Below are 22,380 nucleotides of genomic sequence, written 5' to 3'. Positions count from 1 at the left end.
TTGGTGAAGTACAATCAAGTCTTATTTCTTATAAACCCTATTGTAAATTACTCAGACCCTGTGAAAAATGCTTACCTATTCTGCTTTCGTCTTATGCCCTATTAAAAGAATCTTTTATTTTAGGACAAAAGTACCACCTTTTTTAAAAATCTAAAAGCATTTTTTAAATCTTTTCGTTACAGAAAATGTGTTCTTATATCCTTCTAAACATTATTGGCTCCTTTTTATTTGATTCCCTCTCTTAATATTAGGAGACACAACTTAAGACATACAATTTTTAATTAATTTATTTACATCAAATGCTACCCCTCCCCTCTCACAGAGACCAGCAAATCCCCCACCTCTTCTATTCTGAGAAGGTAAGCCCCCCTAGGCATCTCCCCCCATGGCACTTCAACTCTTTGTCATGGCAGGCCCATCCTCTCTCACTGAGGCTGGATAAGAAAGCCCTGTTGGGAAACAGATACCACAGTCAGGCTACAGTTTTAGGGAGAGCCTCTGCTCCAGTCAACATAAACAATTTTACCTACTTACTAAAAGCAAATTTAATTCAAATTATACTTGTGACATAGTACAATCTAAGGTCACTTGTCCATGCGTTTTTAAATTATCATGTTCTTGTTCTTGCCAGTTTTAAACAGACTCTATTTCCATTTGGATTTTTAAAATGTATTTATTTACTGTACATCCTGATCAAAGCTTCCCATTCTTCCGCTCCTCCCAGCCCCTTCCTGTCATCTCCCCTATCTTCATCCCCCTTTCTTTCTCCTCAGAGAAGGGGAGATCTCCCACGGATATCAATTCTACTTGGCATATAAAGTTGCAGTAGGACTCGATACATTTTCTCCTATTGATCCCAGACAAGGCAGCCCAGTTAGGGCAAAGGAGTCCAAAGGCAGCCAACAGAGTCAAAGACAGCCACTGCTCCAGTTTGTTAGGGGTCCCACATGAAGACAAGGTTTGTATCTGTTACATATGTATGGGCGGCCTAGGTACGATCCATGCATGTTCTTTTGTTGCTGATTCAGTCTCTGTGAGCCTCTTTGGGCCCAGGGTTAGTTGATTCTGTAGGTTTTCTTGTGGTGTCCTTGACCCCTCTGGCTCCTTTAATCCTTCCCCCACCCCTTCCACAAGACTCCCTGAGCTCTGCCTAATGTTTGGCTGTGGGTCTCTGCATCTGTTCCCATCAGCTGCTGGATGAAGCTTCTCAGATGACAGTTATGCTAGACTCCTGTCTGCAAGCATAGCAGAGCGTCATTAGTAGTATCAAGAGTGGACTCAGGTTGGGCCAGGCATTAGTAGGTCTCTCCCTCTATTTCCGCTCCATCTTTACCCTCGCACATCGTATAAGCAGGACAAATTGTGGACTGAAGGTTTTGTGACTGGGTTGGTGTCCCCTTCCCTCCTTTGGAAGTCTTGCCTGGTGTCAGGGGGTGGCTGTTTCAGGTTCCACATCGTCTATTGGTAGGAGTCTTAGCTATGGTCACCCTAATAGGATCCTGGGAGTTTCTCTTGTCCTAGATTTCCAGTTTGTCCCACAGATACCCATTTGGATTTTTCCAAAGGCTCTTTCACATATTCTTCTCAAGGCCTCACAAGTATCTGGGAGCTACTTAATGTTAAATTTTAGCAAAGGCTGCCCATGATGATGGAGCTTTCAATGACCTTGGAGAGGGAACTATCTCACAAGCAAGAATAAAACAGGACAGTGCACAAACAGCTACAAATCTTTATTTATTAATCCTGTTACCATAGTTTGGGATACAAAAGATATTTGTGTCACTGAAGAACTGAGCAAAAGAGCAAATGGCTATGTTTTCTGGATGACCAAGGAAAGACAAAAAGAATCCAGTGTTGCATGCTGGATAGGAGACTCAGTGTTGGATCCAAGAATGGGATTAAGGCTTAATTTTATTGGTTAAAAGTTTTTACATATAACTTAAACTATCTGATGACCTTGTTTGTATAATGTCAAGTTAACTTTTTCCATAAATTTAAAATAATTTGTTAATATTGTTTACATCTTGGGGCTGGAGAGGTAGCGCCACAGTTAAGGGCGTTTAAGGCTCTTCTAGAGGACCTGGCTTTACTTCTTAGCACCACATAGTGGCTTGAAACTGTCTGTAACCCCAGTTCCAGCAGTTTCTACTCCTTTTTAGCTTCCACAGGCAGGCACTGCATGCACATAGTTCACACGCATGCATGCATACATACAAAGAAAACATTCATACACATAAAATAAATTTGTTTTCAAAGTGAAATTGGAACTAATCATATGTATACTCTTGTGTACTTAATAAGCCAATTTGATTTAATCCCTTTTCAGAGATTTATAATGTAAACTTTTCACACAACATGTATTTAAAGGCAGATAACAAATATGCTAAGTCATAGACATGGACTAACAGCTGGCCAGCACATGAGCAAATACATGAAAACATTAGCATGAACGCATATAATATGATCAGAGTGTGTTTGCATCTTTTTTATTTTTAAGCTGTGATAAAGGCCTAGTAAAAGGAAAAGGACCACCAACCTTGACCTGAAGAGGCAATATCATACACAAAGTCTTGTGCTAGCATCTGGCTTCAATCCATGTGACTCCTCTGGTGAAAGTGGTCTGTGAAGTTTGGTATGCAAGCTGTGTCAAAGGAGTCAGCCAGTTTGAGTTAGTAGGAAATGTTGTCAGGGAAGAGGCTAACTTTTCATTGAGGTTTGTTTGTTTGTTTGTTTGTTTGTTTGTTTGTTTGTTTGTTTTTGACTGTCCTAAATTGTTTATTGGATATGAATTTCACAAATAGTACGTGTATTAGCGGTAATGGTGGAGCTGAAGAGTATTGGCACCTTCTCCGGGCTGCACGGCGAGATCCACCAGTAATGTGGTGGAACTTGTGGCCCTTTCCAAGGCCACAGCTCTAGCAGTCAGCAGATGTCAGCCCAGGCATCTCTCTGTGCTTGTGGACTGGTTTGGTGATGCACTGGGTGTCAGGAGTTCTGAAAGGTTTATGGAATGGATCAATGAGGATAACCTCAAAAATTTATTTGTGGAATCTTCACCAACCCAGTATGAATTCAGGACTCAAAGACCCACAATGGCACCCAATCCTCAGCAACAGACTGAAGGCTTCAGGTAAATTTCATTTGGTTAACACCCTTAGGAACTGGGCTTTGCGACCACCACGGCAGACACAAATCCTCTAAATAACATAGCCTTGCGTTAGTATCCCAGCCTTCGCACTGTATCAGGCCGGGTGGGGCAGGGAGCCCTGTGCAGCCCAGACAGCTGGCCCTATTGCCATCAGCGGACTCTCAGAAGAAAGCACATCAAGTCAGACTGCTTCTTCCCCCATAGCTCCTGGATATATTTGTATGCACTCATCTTGGCTCACCTGATGGCTGCCAGCGGAAAGGAAGGCTTCGTTGTGGGTTTGTTTTTTTTCTTCTTCTTTTTTTTTTCTTGGATATTTTTATTTGCATTTTGAATGTTATCCCCTTTCCCGGTTTCCGGTCTATAAATCCCCATTCCATCCTTCCTCCCCCTTCTTCTGTGAGGGTGTTCCCCCTCCCATCCACCTTCCGGCCTCTCCGCCCTGCCATTCCCCTACACTGGGAAGTCCAGCCTTGGCAGGACCAAGGGTTTCTCCTACACTGGTTCCCAACAAGGCCATTCTCTGCTACATATGCAGCTGGAGCCACGGGTGTGTCCATGTGTGCTCTTCAGGTAGTGGTTTTTAGTCCCTGGGAGCTCTAGCTGGTTGGTATTGTTGTTCTTATGGGGTGCAAACCCCTTCAGGTCCTTCGGTCCTTTCTCTAACTCTTCCAATAGGGACCCGTTCTCAGTTCAATGGTTGGCTGGGAGCATCGGCCTCTGTAATTGTCATGCTCTGGTAGAGCCTCTCAGGAGGCAGCTATATCAGGCTCCTGTCAATGTGCACTTCTTGGTAACAAAAAATATTGTGAAAAAAAAGAAATATTGTCTGGATTTGGTGGCTGTATATACATGAGCTGGATCCCCAGGTGGGGCCGTCTCTGGATGGGCTTTCCTTCAGTCTCTTCTCCAAACTTTTTCTCCCTATCTCTTCCTATGAATATTTTTATTCCCCCTTTTAAGGACTGAAGCATCTGCACTTTGATCATCCTTCTTCCTGAGCTTCATGTGGTTTTGAATGCTCAGTATGGTGTTCCAGAGCACGTATGGAAGAAACCACAGATTCCTGGAATGAGTTACTGACTGATTAACAAAGGTTTAACACACCCCTGTCTTTATAACACATATTGCCACAATAAGCAAAGAATTTAAACTACCTTAGGATCCTGTTCTTCCGGTGGCAGTTACACCTCATGTAATTTTTTTTTTAGTTTGCTTCTTCAAATGCAACATGAATAATTGCGTAGAATCCTATATGATTTTTCTAAGAACAAACTCTGTACCGATATTATAGTGCTTGGCACTTGAGTGGGTATATAAGTACCTGAAATGAATAAAACTATTATAATTAACTTTTATGTGGAATTTATCATTTTTATCAAGGTCTGGCTTTCTCAAAAGACTATCATATCACTACCATATTAATATGACTCTTGTCCCTATGTTTGGCTGATGTTGAGTAAGATTAAGCTTTGCATTGAAATATTTTTTTACACTCACTACATATAAAATATTTTTCTCTACTATGGTCTCGTTGATGTCAGATAAAGCTGAAATACTGTCGACACCATAATCATCATTTTACATACATAATGGGTCTTGTCTTTATGAATCCTTTGATGATGGATAAAATTCAGTCTCTAATTGAAAGCTTATTCATTACAGGCACAGTGCTTTTCTCCATTCTGAATTTTCAGATGATAAGCAAGGATTGATTTCTGTTTGAAGATTTTCATGCAGTCATTGCAAAAGGTTATCCAATGATTAATATAATTTGAGCTAGATAAAAGCATTATTATATTGATTACATTTAAAGGATGTGTTTACTTCTATGAACTTTCTGGTGCTCTATTATGAAAAATGTCTCCAGAAGCCCTTTCCCATATTCATTACTGTGCAGTTTATTTCCACTCTGAATTCCCTCATGCTTAGTAAATTCTGACCTGGGCGTGAATGCTTTTATTTGTGTATTAGAAGGAGAGGATATTTCTCCACAACAAAGTCTTGCACGGTTAAAGAGTCCAAGTTTACTCTGAAGCCTTTCCCATGACCAATACACTCATTGTGTTTCTGAGCATCATGAAATTTGTATTGTTGAAAACACTTGACCACTAACGACAACTTCTACTACACGGGAAAATGTCTGTGAAATTTTCTTAGGCTGAAAGAAAATCCGAAGGTTTCCCACATTTTTATAGTGATAATTAACCAACAAATCCTTGGGAGTGGGGTCTTTGGTTTTCAAGTATGACTGGTGTCATGCTGGAAGATGATGTATCACTGTCTTTGCAGGAGTTCTTAATTCTAAATACTCTGAGGATTCAGCTTTGACTGTTGACAAAAGTCTTTCAGTCACTGATCATACATAAAAGACTTCCTCAGAAATTCTCCAGTGTCTCACAGACCCTAAAACATTTGCAAAAGCTTTAGTGGCACAAATTATACTGTATGTTCTTTCTCCTAGGGAATTTGTGCCTATAGCTAGCACTTAGCTGAGCCTTCTCTTAGTCATTGCACTCAATCTTTTTCTTAGTAGCTTATTCTTATAGATGGTGTGATGTCTAATCTTGCTTGTCTACTTGACTACATCTGGAATCAGCTAAAACTCAATCTGCTGGCCACTTTTGAGAGGTATTTTTCCAGACAAAAAAACCCACATCCTAAATCCAGACCATACCTTCTGGTGGTAACCCACATAAAACTACATGGACGGAGACTGATTTTCACTCTACTTGCCCTCTTGCTGGCTAGTTCATCTATCTTGTTGATTTGGCTGGTATTAAAATCCAACTTATACAGGTTTTCCTGCTAGACTGAAAAGCAGCATCTCTCTGGGAATCCTTCAGAAGTACCGGCTTCATACTGTAGAGATATTAAGCATCATGGATTAAACAACTACTGGATTTAAGCCTTTCTGTCACAAGACAGACATGTCCTGTAAGCAGAACTAATAAGTCCCCTTTTCATATGTATACTCATTCTCAGTTCTGAACCTTTAGAGCACAGTGAACAATACAGGTAGTAATATTGCACACGCAATAGATTTCGGAAGAGATGTGTTAGATTCCTTTTCCCTGTCAAGCTTTTTATAGTCCCTCTTTTAAGTATGTTATTATATGTCAAGTCTTTTACAAGATTCTGACCAGCTTTCCTTGAGCTTTGGAACCATCATAGCTATACAAGTGGCTGAAAAGTTGTCTAAATTAATATCCAGGTGTACCACTCTTGGGCATATATGCCCAAAGGACTCTGCGTCTTACTATAGAGACACTTGCTCATCCACGTTCATCGTTGCTCTATTCTATTTATTTATTTATTTATTTATTTATTTATTTATTTATTTATTTATCTATCTTTATTCTTTAATCCTTTTTTACAGTCCAGATTTCATCCTCCTCCTGGTCTGCCCCCAGACTACTCCCCATCCCATTACCCCTGTCTCCAAGAAGTCCCCACCCCAGACCTCCCATCACACCAGGCCTCCCCCATTCCCTGGTTAGGTGCATTTTCTCTCACTGAGGCCAGACCAGGAGTCCTCTGCTGTATATGTGTTGGGGGCCTCATATCAACTCTGCTGTATGCTACCTGGTTGGTGATCCAGTATCTGGAAGATCTCGGGGTTCAGATTAGTTGAGACTGCTGGTCTTCCCATGGGGCTGCCGTCCTCCTCAACTTCCTCCAGCTTTTCCCTAATTCAACCACAGGGGTCAGCAGCTTCTGTCCATTGGTTGCGTGTAAGTATCTGCATCTGACTCTTTCAGCTGCTTGTTGGGCCTTTGGAGGTCAGCCATGCTAGACTCCTGTCTGTAAGCACACCACAGCATCAGTAACAGTGTCAGAGCCCCAGGCCTCCCCTTGAGCTGGATCCCAATTTTGGCCTGTCACTGGACCTCCTTTAATAGGCAGTCATTGGGAACAGTCCAAATGTTCAACAACTGATGATGGGTAATGAAAATCCGGCACATTTACACAACGGAATATTATTCAGCACTTAAGCTTTTAAGCTTTAGCTATGTGTGCTTCAGTCAGTATAACCACAGAAGCTAGATGCACAGTAAGAGATCAGAGGGAAAGAGGGAATCTTTCAAGGAAGGGGAAATGGAATATAGTGTTATAATGAGATGAAGACGAAATGAGAACAGAAGAATTAAACGGAGAGGGGGATGTGAAATCAGGGTAAAGAAGGGATTCTAGGGAGCAACAACTAACACTAAGGGTGTTTTGAAAAGCCATATGAAAACCTACTAATGTGCAATATTCCTAAATGTATACATATATGAAAGGAATTTAAATGACGTCATTGTTTAAATGAAGCTTCCCTCCAGTGTCAGAAATGGGTTAGAACTTGTTGATTCATTGGCCAAAGTGTTACCGTAACCTCTCCCGCCCAACACTGCAAGCTGTTTCCAAGGCTATTGGTTGCTCTCCACAACCTGCTGGTAAGGAAAGGCCCTGTTGTTGAAGACAACACTTGAACAAGTATAAATTGAGCTGGTGTCTCACTACAAGCTTCATCCATTCTGATTAGTATTCGTGCTGCTAGAAGGCACTACATAATCTGCATGCCACCAAAGGAAAAATCACTAGTATCGCCTACTTAGGAATCCTTCAACCTATGACAGCAACGTGCCTGAAAGATAGACTGGTGCAGTGGCAGTGGTGATAACAGTGTTATGGGAGGAATCCCTCTTTCACTGGTTTTAAGACCTACTCCTTTTCTGTGACAATGTGAATAAGAAAGCAGGCAAACTGATGTCTTATTTATTATTTACATCATTTGTTCATTTTAATTCTATCAAATGCATTTGGGAAATGACTAAATAATCATCAGTGGGCATTCCACGAATGAACAAAGGTTGCCAGAAGAGACAAATCAGGAAACCCTGCACTCAGACCCTCAATGCACAAGAGTGGAAATTAAGTCTTCACTTATTGCATAGTTTTCAAAGGTAAATAGTGGGGAAAGAACACATAATTTTACACACTAAGTATACATTTCTGAATTGATTCCTTAAAAAATGAATATTTATTTGGCCTTTGGATAGCAACAACTATCTCTAGCATTAAAAAACAACAGAGAAACAATAATAGAAAAGACTATGGTGGTTTACTTTTTTTCCAAATAAAGAATTTATAAACAAGCCTAATTATAAATACTTTAGTCCTTAAATATACTTTTCTGAGTTGCTTAGAAAAAGGAATTTGGCACAAAAAATGCTATGTCAAATTAATTGTAATAGAATGTTATGATTAAAAAACAATTCTTGAATGATGCATATTACGTAAAATTGTGCACGTTTGTGTGTAGGTAATGACTGAATTAAATGACTGAGCAGAAGTGGACAGAAGCCTCCATCCTAACCCGAAAGCTATTGCCAACTGACAAACACTGGTAAAGGAAAAATTAGTTTTCTTCAACAGACTTTCACTGGGTATACTAACCACACTTAAGGGCAGACCGGATGTCCATCAGTAGATGACCAACACAAAACTAATTCAATGGTATTTTGGGAAACTTTTTTGACTGTGTTTATCTGGTATTATTTTTTAACCTTACAAATCTATATTATGGTTTCCTGTTTTTGTGTTTTTATGGAATTTTTGACTGTATATGTGTCTGTGTGTGTGTGTGTGTGTGTGTGTGTATTTACTTCTTATGCTATTTGCCTCTTTTTTTCTGTTTGTTTGTTTTGTTTTGTCCTATTCTAGTTTATTTCTTTTAATTTAATTTTATTTTTTAGATGTCTTTCTATTAGGAAGAAAGGGTGTGAATTTGGGTGGGTGAGTGGATGGGTGAGGAGGTGGGGAAGATTTGGGAGGAGTTGAGGGAAAGGAATCCAGAAGTCTCTTCTGGTAACCTTTGCTTATTAGTGGTATTTATTTAAGTCATTGTCCAAATGCAGTTGATATAATTATAGATTACCACATTAACGTAAGTTGTAAACCAAGCTGTGGTGGCAAAAGCCTTTAATAATCCCAGCACTCATAAGCAGAGGCAGGTAGAGTTCAGTGAATTTGAGGCCAGCCTAGTCTACAGAGTCAATTTCAGGACAGCCAGGGCTATGTAGAGAGACCCTGTCTTAAAATATCTAAATAAATAAATAAATAAATAAATAATGTAAACTGTAAACAAGATATCATTTTGCCTGCTTTCTTATTCACATTGCCAAAAAATTATATGTATGCATATATATGTATATATATGCAATGAACTTGTGAAAATCAAAATTAATGATACAATAGTATTTATAATAACTAAAATGTAAAATAGATGTGTCAATTAACAGCATGTACAGATGTACAGGCCTTCTATAGTAATACCCCACAAATCTTAATATAGAATTAAAAAGAGAACATAATAAATTACATAAGATACTAGGTTATGAATTAGAAAAATTAAATAATAAAATATTAATTTCTCTAAGTTTATACACAACTTGAGTGAAATCCCTACCAAAAGTCAAACAAGGTGGTTTTTATATATTGACAATGTCTTTCCAAAATATGTGAAAACAATAAAAGAATAGGATGATTTGGGGAATAAATAAACTTAGAGAAATCATTCTACTTAATATACAGTGAGTAGTGCTGTAGTTCTGATAAGTGACCAAACATACAACAATGGCATAGGGTGGAGGATATAAACATAGCATCACATAAATAAAGCCAATTGAATTTTAACAAAAACACAAGACTGATACAATCGATAAAAAGTATCTTTAAACAAACCCATCTTGTGGGGAAATCTGAGGAGAAATAAAAAACAAACCTTAACCTAAACTTCGCATCTCAAACAAAATTTAAAACTAGAGGCTATGAGTGGAGGTCAGTGATTGCTTGCTTGGTGCCTGTAGTCTGAATATGAATTATCCCACATAGGCTTCTGTGTTAGAACACTTGGTCACAAGTTGGTGGTGCTGCTTGCAAGTAGAACCTTGCTGGAGGAAGTATATTGAGGGGGAGGGCTTTGGAGGTTTGTAGTCTGACCTTACTTCCTTTTTCCTGTCTGCTTCCTGTGGGCTTATGTAACATTAGCTAGCTTCCTGCTCCTACCACTATGCTTTCCTGCCTGTTGTCATGTTCCTCATGATAATGGACTATATCATGTATCTGTCTGTAACTATAAGCCAAAATAAATTCTTTCTTATATAAGTTGCTTTTTTGTCAGGGCATTTTATCATAACAATATAAAAGAAAATAATATACCTGGCTTGCCTAAATGCCATGGATTTGGTCCAAGGCACCAGGAAACAAAGAAAATCTAAAACTGCTAAAAAAAATAAATGGATGACAGACATTTATAATTAAAACTAGAAGACGTATAGAAGATAAAAGGAAAAGTTCTTCATATACTAAATATTTGTAAAGAGCCCATAGAAGACATAAAACAACCATTTTTGTTTATTTGGTTGTCTGGTTGGTTGGTTGGTTGGTTTAATTCAATCTCACTATGTAGCCCTAGCTAGCCTTGGATTTTCACTTCTCCAATCTCACTCACCCTCCAGAATACTGAAATTATAAGTATGTTCTACCATTTACAGAAAAATACAATCCTTTTAAAAAATAATCAAGCAATTTGATTTCCACAATTTTGCTTTGCAAAACACTCTATTAAGAAAATAAAAAGAGCCAGGTGTGGTGGCACATGAATTTAATCCCAGCACTTGAGAGGCAGAGGTAGGAGAATCTCCGTGAGTTCAAGGTCACCCTGGTCCACAAAGAGAGTCCAGGACAGCCTGAGTTCTGTTACATAGAAAAGCCATGTCCCAAACAACAAGGGGGGGGGGAGGATGGGAGGGAGGGAAGGAGAGAGGGAGAGAGTGAATGGGGGGATGAAGAGAGGAGAATAAAAAGATGGGCTGGAGAGATGGCTTCGTGGTTCAGAGCACTGGATGCTCTTCCAGAGGACCGGGGTTCAACTCCCAACAACCACATGGCAGCTCACAACCATCTGTAACTCCAGTTCCAGGGGATTTGACTCCCTCACACAGACATACATGCAGGCAAAAAACCAAACGAACATAACATAAATAATTTTTTTAAAGAGAGGGAGAGAACATGAAAATAGGGGGTGGGAGAGATTACGCAACAGTTAAGAGTGCTCGCTGTTCTTCCAGAGGGATTAGGTTTAGTTCCCAGCACCTATGTGAACCATCTGTGACTACAGCTTCAAGGGATCCAACATCCTCTTCCAGCATTCATGGACACATTCACACACGCACACATGCACTCACGCGCACACACAAATAAATACAAAAACAAAAAATAAAATAAATGTTTGAAGTGAAAATAAGATAAACCATAAACTGAGAAAACCTGCAAACCACATATCTGACAAGGGACTCATGAATCAATTAGAAAAGGTCAATATTCAAAGTTTAAATTAATTGACTTATTCTTTTGGTAAGTGTGTTATGTGTGTGTGTGTGTGTGTGTGTGTGTGTGTGTGTGTGTGTGTGTGAGAGAGAGAGAGAGAGAGAGAGTATAAGTATGGCGAGTGTGTGTGGTATATGTGTACATGTGTATGTAGGTAAACACCCATGCCCTCATAGAGGCCAAAGGAGGATGTCAGGTGCTTCTGTTTTATTCCCAGGCAAAGTCTTTCATTGCCAGACAGAAAGATCCAGCAATTCTCCTGTCATCACCCCCACAACAGATGTGCAAAACCATATCAAGCTTTTTACATGTGGGTTAGGAATTTTAACTCAGATCCTCACCTTTGTGCAGCAGTGGTCTTACCAAGATCCAACATATTAAATAAAAGCAATAAAATAACCCAAATAGAAAATGGATAAAATGTATGTAGAGACATTTTACTAAAAGGGAGATTTGGGTGTGAAATTATCACGCCGAAATATATTCAGTTAACCACCAAGTGAATGCACATTAAAATCATGGTGAGCTATTCCTACACACTGTTGCTAAAAATTCTAACTTCAGATGTCACGAAAGATTTGTAGAAATTAAAGCACTTATATGTGGCTAATGGAATGTAAAATGGTTCAGCCACTCTAGGAAAGATCTGTAGCTTCTTGTAAAGCTAACACACACTTACTATAAGCTCCAGATATTGCACTGTTGTACATTTAACTCAAAGAAATGTAAATCTGTTTACGTACACACAGACAAATGTTTAAAGAAAAAAAAAAAAAAGGAGCTAGCCCGGCAGTTTTAGCCGATGTCAGTTCAGTTCCCAGCACCCACACCAGGTGGCACACAACCACCTCTGTAACTCCAGTTCCAGGGAACGCAACTCTCTTCTGGCATCCAAAAGACAGCACATATGTGGAGTACACACCGAGAGATAAACCCACATACACTTTGAGGGAAAGTTAGAAAGACGGTACTGCTCAGAGACAAACATCTGGACAAGAAATAAGAAAAATAGGGGAGCTCAGGGGTTTTAATTAAAACAACAACAAGGAAGCAGCCTATGTAGACTCATACCCACCCCTCAGACTCTCACCTCCCACTTTCCCCTCCTAGTCCCAAGGAAAGAACCTGTGACCCTGCCTCCTTCCAGCTTTTCCTATATTTTAGTCTTTTGTCCTTCGTGGGCAGCCAGTCCCTTGCTTTTCCCCCCAAAATGAACTCAGCTAACACCAGGATCCCTGTTACAACATGAGCAAACAGAAGCAGAAAAGAACGTTAAGCATTTTTAAAGAATGACGCAGAAAAAGAGTTTTTTGATAAGATAAAACACGCAAAAACGCGTATGCTCCGGGTTCTTGTCAAATGATAAAAACATGACTCTTTGATCAAGCAGGGATTTCAACAGCACGGTAACAATGCACCTCTGATAGAACTGAAAGACGAATGTGGAGTATTAAGCCAAAGAGTGCAATGTAAAATATTTTCCACATGCATACTATCTTATTTATGTAAGAAGCTGTGTGCCTGTGCTTAAAAATGCTATATGAAAAGGTAGTATAAAAGCCTTAGCCACTGGTTCAAGGTGGTGAGGATTCAAAAATGATTACTTAACTTCAATAGCATTTAGATAACATTTCAATCGTCAGTGATGCTTATAAACTGTTTCCATAGTAAATTATGTCTTTGTATATGACAAAAAAATAAGTGAATTTATCGGGCAAAAAAAATTTCCACTCAGGCTCCTCGTTTTAGCAATGGGGTAGATTGTGTGATTCATTCATTTATCAAACAATCTTTATTGAGAATATAAAATGTACTAGGCATTGTTCATCGTGCTGAAGGTACAACAATGAATAAATTAGGCAAACTCCACATCCCTAAAGGAGTTCCCAATCTCATGTGACAAAAAGAACAAAACTAAAGGAAACAGTGGTGAGGAGGATATGTGTGTGTGCCTGCGTGTGTGTGTGTGTGTGTGTGTGTGTGTGTGTGTATAAATTTGGAAATAATTTTGAGAATATCAAAAAATATCCACCTGGAGAAGGGAGTGGGCAGCAGGGTACGAGTCTACGCGGTATAGGCTGGCCCATGACTGAAGATACAGACACAGAAGGAAGCAGATGATACATAAAATGGCACCTCAGACCTCCTTTCCCGAGTCTGATCACGTCCCACTGCAGACACTTTACAGAGGAAGTGCTGAGGAAAAACAGGCAGCTGACAGGGGAGGTTGCTATGCAACAGATGAGGGAAGTCATCCAGCCTGGCAGAATTGATGTTGGCCCTTGGGGACAGAATGCTGCGGTCCTTCCTAGCATTAGCTTGCTTTCATATGCAGGCTCCTGTCAGGAGCTGACGCCAGAATAAATGGGAAATGCGCTCAGATCTGCCTGGGGTTTCGGGAACGTATGGGTTTGGTTTGAGTCACCACATCTGTATGCCATTTTTCTGCGTTTGTTTCTCCAGCCATGTTGGCACAGCAGACTGTGTGTCCTTGGACACGACTCTCTTCCTGGGATTCCTATTTTGTGTAGTGAGTAAATTAGGCTCAGAGAGGTCCACTAAAGTGACCATGTCTCAGGGGCTCACACAGCCAGAGACAGATAGGCCAGACACTCATCTTGGAATTCTAAAGCCAAGCCCAGCTTCATTCCGCAAGAACAGGGCAGACACACCTGACTACCCTGGCTGCTCCAGCAGGCACCAAAAAAGCCCGCCGTCTCACTCCTGGAGACTGCCTGCCAAGAGGAGCACAGAGTGAACCTGAAGGGTTCCCACATACACCAGGCCTCCTAGAACACAAGCCTCATTCCCTTGGAACAAATATTGGGGAGAGGAAAGCTTGTTATTCCAATAGAGGATTAAGGAATGCCTCTATTCTCAGAGCAGATTTTCAGTCAGGATCATCCAGGCCCCACATGGATGTTTGTTTGTCTTTTAGATAAAGTCTCAGAGTTGCAAAGCTGGCCTAGAACTCGGTCTCCGGAGTGCTGGGATTACCAGTGTGTTTAAGCAAATATTGTCTTTTCTGTTTGTTACTAGCTCAATGCCCTGGTCCATACAGCGGGTTTACGTTTTAGCTACCTGACGTGTTAAATGAGAATGTTGACCTCCATCCATCTCCTGAGGCTGCCTGTGAGAAAACCAAGCTCCAGGACAGAGCCCACTGCCCTACGCCCTTCCCTCACCTCTCGGACCCACCCCTCACGAAATATTTCTTTGGCAAAAACTGCAAAAAGGGCGAGAGAAACGCTAATTTTCTGAGTCTCGTGAGAGGAAACCTATAGAATCCCCAGGCTGACCCTTGCCCTGGTAGCTCTGTCACGTTTTGTTTTTGTTTTTTTTTTTTTTTTTTTGCCCCTGCCTTTAAGGTTTCTGCATTGCAAAGTGCGTGAACTCAGCAGAGGCCTAGTTTGTGTCGAAATAAGAGACCCCCCGCAGAGGCCTACCTAAGAGGCTCTAAGCAAGTGGGTGGGAGGTAGTTGCGGACCTGGCTAGAGAGAGTTCGGGAAAAAGGGCGGGACTGAGAAGAGACGCATTGCGGATAAAGGTAGGGGGCTGGTGTGTTGGGCAAGGGGGTGGGACCAAAAGGCGCTGCGCATCTGTTGAAGGAGTGGATGCGTAAGGAGAAGGGGAGGAGGAACCTTTGTACACTGTCAACCTGGTTGGCGGTGGGATAGTGTGCTGGCAAAGAGGCGGGATCTCCTCCAAGTGCACATGCGCGACAAGGTCTCCAGGATGAAGCTTTTGTTGGGAAAGCAAGCGGGACTCTTATTTGGACAGTGATCTGTTGCGCATGCGCGGGGCTTCCTGAGGCGGTGGGTGGTATATTAGGCGAAGAGGCGGGGTCGCCCGAGCTGCCGCGCTGGCATTTTCTCCTGGACAAGGAGAGAGTGCGGGTGCAGAGAGCGGAGCAGAGCAGTCCCGATCCTCTGAGTCGTGAAGAAGGAAGCAACGAAGGGGGTTGGGGTTGGGGCCTGAGGCAAGGTGAGACCCGCCCCCGGACTGGGCATCTGCCCCCCTGGTGTGGCGCCCTTCCCCCATTCTTTTATCCCAATCCCCTTTCCCTGAATTCAGAAACCCCCTCCTCTGCCTTACCCCGGACTTACACCTCGCTCCCGACCCTTTCTAATTCGAACTCCCGTTCATTCCCTGAATCTTTATCCAATTCCTTCACTGAATCCTATTTCCCGACCTTGATCCGTTATACGATTCCTCTAGATTCAAAGCCTTAATTCAACTTTACAGACGCGAACCTCTCCCCGCTAACCGCCCCCCCCCCCGCCCCTGTAAACTACCGCATTCAGAGCGCTTATCTGATTCCAAACCGCGGATTTGAAGCTTTTACCTGTCAGCTTCTGGAAATTTTAGATTGTCTATCGGGACGACCATTTACTTTTCCCGCTCCAGTTAGGCCTGTTTCTCCCCGTACCCAGCACCTCACCCGCCCCCATAATCAAACCACACGCGCACACACAATTCGGTCCTACGTATTTTCCTTCTGTAGTATAATGCCTAGTTCCTCTCCCACACCCCCCTCAGGCTCTGCTCTTGCCAGAGAGACAAGAGCTATGGCTCAGAAACCGGACGGCGGTGCAGGCCTCCGCGGCTTCCAGGTGAGAACCCCGCTCCCAATTCCTCCATTTTCCTTGCTGACAGATTACGCCCACCCCTGGCCCCTCAGGTCGCGCAAATGGCAGGATCTGATTTTGCCCTTCTTCCGGCCTAGACTCCGCGGGCTCTCAAATTTCTAGCGTTTATCGAATAGGGGGGAGGGGCGGCCCTTTTCAGCCATCGGTCCCTGCTTAGAGAAAGGGGAGACCCTGTTAGTCAGGGCATTCTGCCCAGAGAATGCGGGTTGGGTAAGGAACCATTTTTTTTCCATAACCCTGACGCGTGTAGAGCAGTCTGTCGCCCCATCCCCCAACCTCTCGCCTCCACCCTCCCTTTCTCCACGCCGCGAGACTCCCCCTCCACCCTCCTCTGTTTATCCTCCTCAATTCCTCCGTCCTCAGGTCTTGAGCTCCCCACGGCAAGCCTCACGAGTCTGTCTCTAAACCCATTCGGGGTTCAGTGCTTGCACCACATTCCGCACCAGCCCCTGCTGCCTCCGACTGTCCCTCACCTTGCCCTGCCCCCTCTACCTTTAATTAAATTTTGTTCCCGCCCCGCCTCCCTTTGACCCGCCTCTGCCCCCATGTCTGAGTACTGTAACGCCTGTCTACAGTTCCCCTGCTGCGTTGCGCCGTGCCCCTCCTTCAGGTCTGGCTTGTAAGGCCCAGAGATTAAAATTTCCCCCTCCTGTATTTGCAGGCAGAGGCCTCTGTAGAAGACAGCGCCTTGCTTGTGCAGACCTTGATGGAAGCCATCCAGATCTCCGAGGCTCCGCCCACCAGCCAGGCCACAGCAGCTGCCAGTGGGCCGAATGCTAGTCCCCAGAGTTCACAGCCCCCAACTGCCAATGAGAAGGCTGATACTGAGGTTTCAGCAGCTGCTGCCAGGCCTAAGACAGGCTTTAAGGCCCAGAATACCACCACAAAGGGGCCAAATGATTACTCTCAGGCACGTAATGCCAAGGAGATGCCCAAGAATCAGCCTAAGGTGGCCTTTAAGTCACAGAATGCCACCTCTAAAGGTCCACATGCTGCCTCTGATTTTTCCCATGCAGCATCCACAGGCAAATCAGCAGCTAAAAAGTCTGAAATGGCCTTTAAGGGTCAGAATACCACTACTAAGGCTGGCCCCAGTGCCACCTACAATTTCACTCAGTCTCCCAGTGCCAATGAGATGACCAACAACCAGCCTAAGACAGCTAAGGCTTGGAATGACACCACTAAGATCCCTGGAGCTGATGCCCAGACCCAGAATGTAAACCAGGCCAAAATGGCTGACGTAGGGACCAGTGCAGGTATCTCTGAAACTGACGGTGCAGCAGCCCAGACCTCAGCAGATGGCTCCCAGGCTCAGAATGTGGAGTCCCGGACTATAATTCGGGGCAAGAGGACCCGCAAGGTGAGATCCCTGCTGGCTTCCCTTTGCTTTGAGGTCTCTCCTTTCTTTGAATTTCCTTTGCTCCAAACAAAATAAAGGGCACATATATATCTCTATTTTGGCAAAGTTGTAGGGGGAGCTGAAATAAATATTTATTCCTGACCCCCGGTTGTCCACAGATTAATGATGAGTTGATACAAGGACACAGGCAGTATGTGTGCAGACCGTCTTACATTTGACAGTAAACACCATGTCTTAAGCTAGGCAGGCTCACCCAGAATTATCATTAGATTTTGAAGATCCACCTCACAAGCAAGAGAGACCACAGTCAGGGAGAAATGAGTTCAGGGTGAAACCAAGCAGTGCACAGGAAAGGGAGAAACCCCGGGCTCCACTTTGTGTTTTTCTTTCTCTGGTTTGGAGATGAAATGCTTTCCTGAAAGACAGTGAGGAACCAAGTGGCTAATGGCTAGTGAGGTATAGGTGAGGATTCCTAGGGACTTCCTAGGATAGCTACTGGGGGTGCCAGGATTAATAGTGACCCTGAAATTTTCTTCTCTCTAATGATACAGATTAATAACTTGAATGTGGAAGAGAACAGCAATGGGGACCAAAGGCGTGCCTCGCTGGCTTCCGGGAACTGGAGGTCTGCTCCGGTTCCAGTAACCACTCAGAACCCACCTGGCGCACCCCCTAATGTGCTGTGGCAGACACCACTGGCTTGGCAGAACCCATCAGGCTGGCAAAACCAGACAGCCAGGCAGACCCCACCAGCACGTCAGAGTCCCCCAGCTAGGCAGACACCATCAGCTTGGCAGAACCCCGTTGCATGGCAGAATCCAGTGATCTGGCCTAACCCAGTGATCTGGCAGAATCCAGTGATCTGGCCAAACCCCATTGTCTGGCCTGGCCCAGTTGTCTGGCCAAACCCAATGGCCTGGCAGAGTACACCTGGATGGCAGAGCCCACCCAGTTGGCAGGCTCCACCTAGTTGGCAGAGCCCTCAAGATTGGCAAGGCCCTCCAGATTGGCAGTTACCACCTGACTGGTCAATGCCTCCTGACTGGTCCTTTCCCTCTGACTGGCCTTTTCCACCTGACTGGATCCCTGCCGACTGGCCAATTCCACCCGACTGGCAGAACTTACGACCCTCACCTAATCTGAGATCCTCCCCCAACTCTCGTGCCTCACAGAACCAGGGTCCTCCACAGCCCCGAGATGTGGCCCTTCTTCAGGAAAGAGTAAGTGCTATACCTCTCCACTTTGTTTACTGTGGTCCTTCCATTTGTAATCAACCAAGTGTTCTGCAAACCTAATTTGAATTATTTCCCCCCAGGCAAATAAGCTGGTCAAGTACTTGATGCTTAAAGACTACACGAAGGTGCCCATCAAGCGCTCAGGTAGGCCCTTCTCCTGACCCTGATGTCCTGTCCACTCCCTCCCATAGCTGATTCTACCTCTGAGGAGCCTGACCGGGCTGTCCTTACCAGGCCTGGCCAAGGGGCTGCTACTGTGCTCCAGCTCAGTCCTGGTGCTTCCCTTCTCTCCTACAGAAATGCTGAGAGATATCATCCGAGAATACACTGATGTTTATCCAGAAATCATTGAACGCGCATGCTTTGTCCTGGAGAAGGTAAAGAGCCACACCTGGGAAACTAGAATGACGGTCAAATTCTCCATTGTGTGAGATAACTACTGGAGTTGAGGACAAGGTTCACAGCGCTGTGACTGCCTGCCTATTGGCACGTTATGCTAAGTGCTGTCATTTGCTTGCTTCTGTAGAAATTTGGAATCCAGCTCAAGGAAATCGACAAAGAAGAGCATCTGTATATCCTCATCAGTACCCCTGAATCCCTGGCTGGCATACTGGGAACGTAAGATGGGAAAGGGGATGTGTTATGGCCTTCCTTGGTGATGCTTTTTGCCTAAGAGTTTCAGTATTCAGTCACATAGGAGGTCATGGGCAGAGTGGGGGCATAATGATCTCCACTGAGAAATACTGGAGAAGCTAAATTGGTAAGCTTGTGGGGTTTTTCGTGTAAACAGCTGCTGGGTGTGTATATATCTGTATTCTTTTTGTACTCCTCTAGGACCAAAGACACACCGAAGCTAGGCCTCCTCTTAGTGATTCTGGGCATTATCTTCATGAATGGCAACCGTGCCACTGAGGGTGAGTGACTGGACTTGGAGCTGGGGGTTGGCTGCAGTCTGATTTCCATGCTCACTTTCCATGCCTTCTCTCTTCTTGCCTCCTATTGCAGCCGTCCTCTGGGAAGCACTGCGCAAGATGGGACTACGTCCTGGGTACGACTGGGCTCCTTCATCTGAAGTATCCTTTAGCAGCAGGGGATGTCTTAAATTATGATGAGATTAGATAGGAAGACAGTCTGTAACTCTCTAGTTTTCTTCAGGCAGAATCTCTGATTGTCGTTTTCTTTTTCACCATCAGGGTCAGACATCCCCTCCTTGGCGATCTGAGGAAACTTCTTACTTACGAGTTTGTAAAGCAGAAGTAAGTGGTCCTTAGAATTCTGGCTCTGCTTGGTCTGCATCAGAAAAGGTTCTTTAAACGTGACTTACAGCACTCCTGTAGGTTCACAGAATTATCCAGAAGTGTTTACTGAAGACACGCTTTGAGGTGGAATGTTTTTACAGCATAGTTATTAGTAAAGCCTGTCCTCTTTTCTCATAGTACACATTCTCAGGAAAGAGTAGTAGTCCAAGATGATAAAAACCTGAAGCAGCAACTTTAGCACAGTATTATTTAGCATGTATTTTGTTGCAGACTGCCCATAAACACAGACTTTTTCCTCTTCAGATACCTGGACTACAGACGAGTGCCCAACAGCAACCCTCCTGAGTATGAGTTCCTCTGGGGCCTCCGCTCCTACCATGAGACTAGCAAGATGAAAGTGCTGAGATTCATTGCAGAGGTAATAGCGGAATCCATGGTAGCTTAATCGGGTTCAGTCCCCAGAACCTGCGTAAAAAGCTGGGAGGGAGGGGATGGTGCGTGTTTGCAGTCCAGTGCTGGGAGGTGGAAATAGGGGCTCACAGGGGCTCATGGGCTCACACTGGAGCCTGCTTGTTAAGAAACACTGTCTCAGATAATAAGGAGGATAGTACCTGAGGAACAACAAACAAGGTTGCCTTCTGTCCTTCCACATACTTGCACATGTATGTGCACACACATAGTAACACACAAGAAAAAGCAGTTTACAGATATACAGTAGTCATTACCTTATAGACATTCTGCTGCATAATAGATACAGAGCTTAATCATTACACCGAACTCAAGTTCATACACTTTGATGAATATGTCCCTATTCTTCATCCCACGTAAGCTAACCCTGGCAACCACCATTCTAGTCTATGCCCGTGAGTCTAGTTTTAGATTGTCCACTTGTCAATAAAAACAGTACTTGTCTCTGTATTGTCTTGCTTACTATAACGTCCTTCAGCTTCACCCGTATGGTCATGAATACTGGGATTTTCATTTTTAAAGGCTGGATAGTATTCCATTGTGTATAATACAGTATTTTCTTTTTGCATTCTTACTGATTATGTATCTTGGCTACTGTATAAGGTTTGGTTTAGTTTTTTATTTCTCATTGCAGGTTCAGAAGAGAGACCCTCGTGACTGGACTGCACAGTTCATGGAAGCTGCAGATGAAGCCTTGGATGCTCTGGATGCTGCTGCAGCTGAGGCAGAGGCCCGGGCCGAAGCAAGAAACCGCATGGGGATTGGAGACGAGGCTGTGTCTGGGCCCTGGAGCTGGGATGACATTGAGTTTGAGCTGCTGACCTGGGATGAGGAAGGAGATTTTGGAGATCCTTGGTCCAGGATCCCCTTTACCTTCTGGGCCAGATACCACCAGAATGCCCGCTCCAGGTTTCCCCAGGCCTTTACCGGCCCCATCATTGGCCCCAGCGGCACTGCCACCGCCAACTTCGCCGCCAACTTCGGTGCCATTGGCTTCTTCTGGGTTGAGTAAAGTGTCAGGTAAGTAAATCACTTTCAATTAAGCAGGTAGGGTTCTGCGGGGGATCGATATATGCTCAGTGGGGGAATTGTATTCACAGTCTTAAGCTAGTAATGTACAGCCCATGGTGGAGAAAAGGGAAGTACTGAGTATGAGTACTCTTTGGTGTTTGTGGTCTTATTACTTATACAGCTAATTGAATTATTTCCCCCATTTCTTATGTTCACAGATACTGCTCATCATTTGCAATAGTTTTCCCTGAGTGAGGCTGAAGCCTCAGATTCCTTCAAAACACAGCTATCTAGAGAGCCACATCCTGTTGACTGAGAGTGGCATGCAAGATAAATTTATTTGCTATTCTGTCTATTACTTTTTTTTCCTTGTGTGTTGTCAAGTTTTGGTATCAGAAATAAATGTTGAAATTGCAAAGTGAATTAAATGTGCTCCTCATGTTTTTTGTATGAATACCCAGAGGGAGAGGGAGAGAGTTCAACATTTTATTGGCTCTAACCTGAAGGGCAGATCAGCTTTCAAAAGATGGAAATGTGGGTAGATCCAACTAATGGTTTGGAAACCAAAGGAGGGATGAATGAACACAATATCAATGAAATCTAAGGACTGGTGTAGAGGTTCATTCATTAAATCCCACATATGGAATGAATGTGGTGGCTATGCCGTATAAGAAAAGGAATGGTGAAGGCAGGTGGATGGTCAAAACAAACACATGTAAGAGGGACCTGGGGGCGACGGGGGCCGGGGAGGGGAAGGGGAGAACATGATCCCGTAGTGTGTGTGTGTGTGGGGGGGGGGAACAGGAGTGAAGCCCTGAGGCCCAGCAGAAAGAATGGAAACAGGCAACCTCGGGAGGAAGGAGGAGGGGGGACC

At 43.6% G+C, this 22,380-nt stretch overlaps 1 protein-coding gene across 1 annotated transcript; it reads left to right on the top strand.

Annotated features, from left to right (window-relative positions):
• Maged1 (MAGE family member D1) lies at positions 15,408-21,929 on the top strand. Its single transcript, NM_053409.2, is given in 13 exon segments — positions 15,408-15,508; positions 16,064-16,137; positions 16,835-17,533; positions 18,085-18,753; positions 18,849-18,912; positions 19,066-19,145; positions 19,295-19,386; positions 19,603-19,682; positions 19,774-19,816; positions 19,962-20,024; positions 20,331-20,445; positions 21,130-21,515; positions 21,725-21,929. Coding segments are annotated over 11 exon segments (2,328 nt in total). The 5' UTR covers positions 15,408-15,508; positions 16,064-16,092; the 3' UTR covers positions 21,508-21,515; positions 21,725-21,929.
• The last annotated feature ends 451 nt before the right edge of the window (positions 21,930-22,380 follow it).

The sequence above is a fragment of the Rattus norvegicus genome, chromosome X (genome assembly GCF_021556685.1).
Source record: "Rattus norvegicus strain SHRSP/BbbUtx chromosome X, alternate assembly SHRSP_T2T, whole genome shotgun sequence".
Lineage (NCBI taxonomy): Eukaryota > Metazoa > Chordata > Mammalia > Rodentia > Muridae > Rattus > Rattus norvegicus.
Note: the sequence above shows the minus strand (reverse complement) of the source record. Positions and strands in the feature narration are given on the sequence as shown.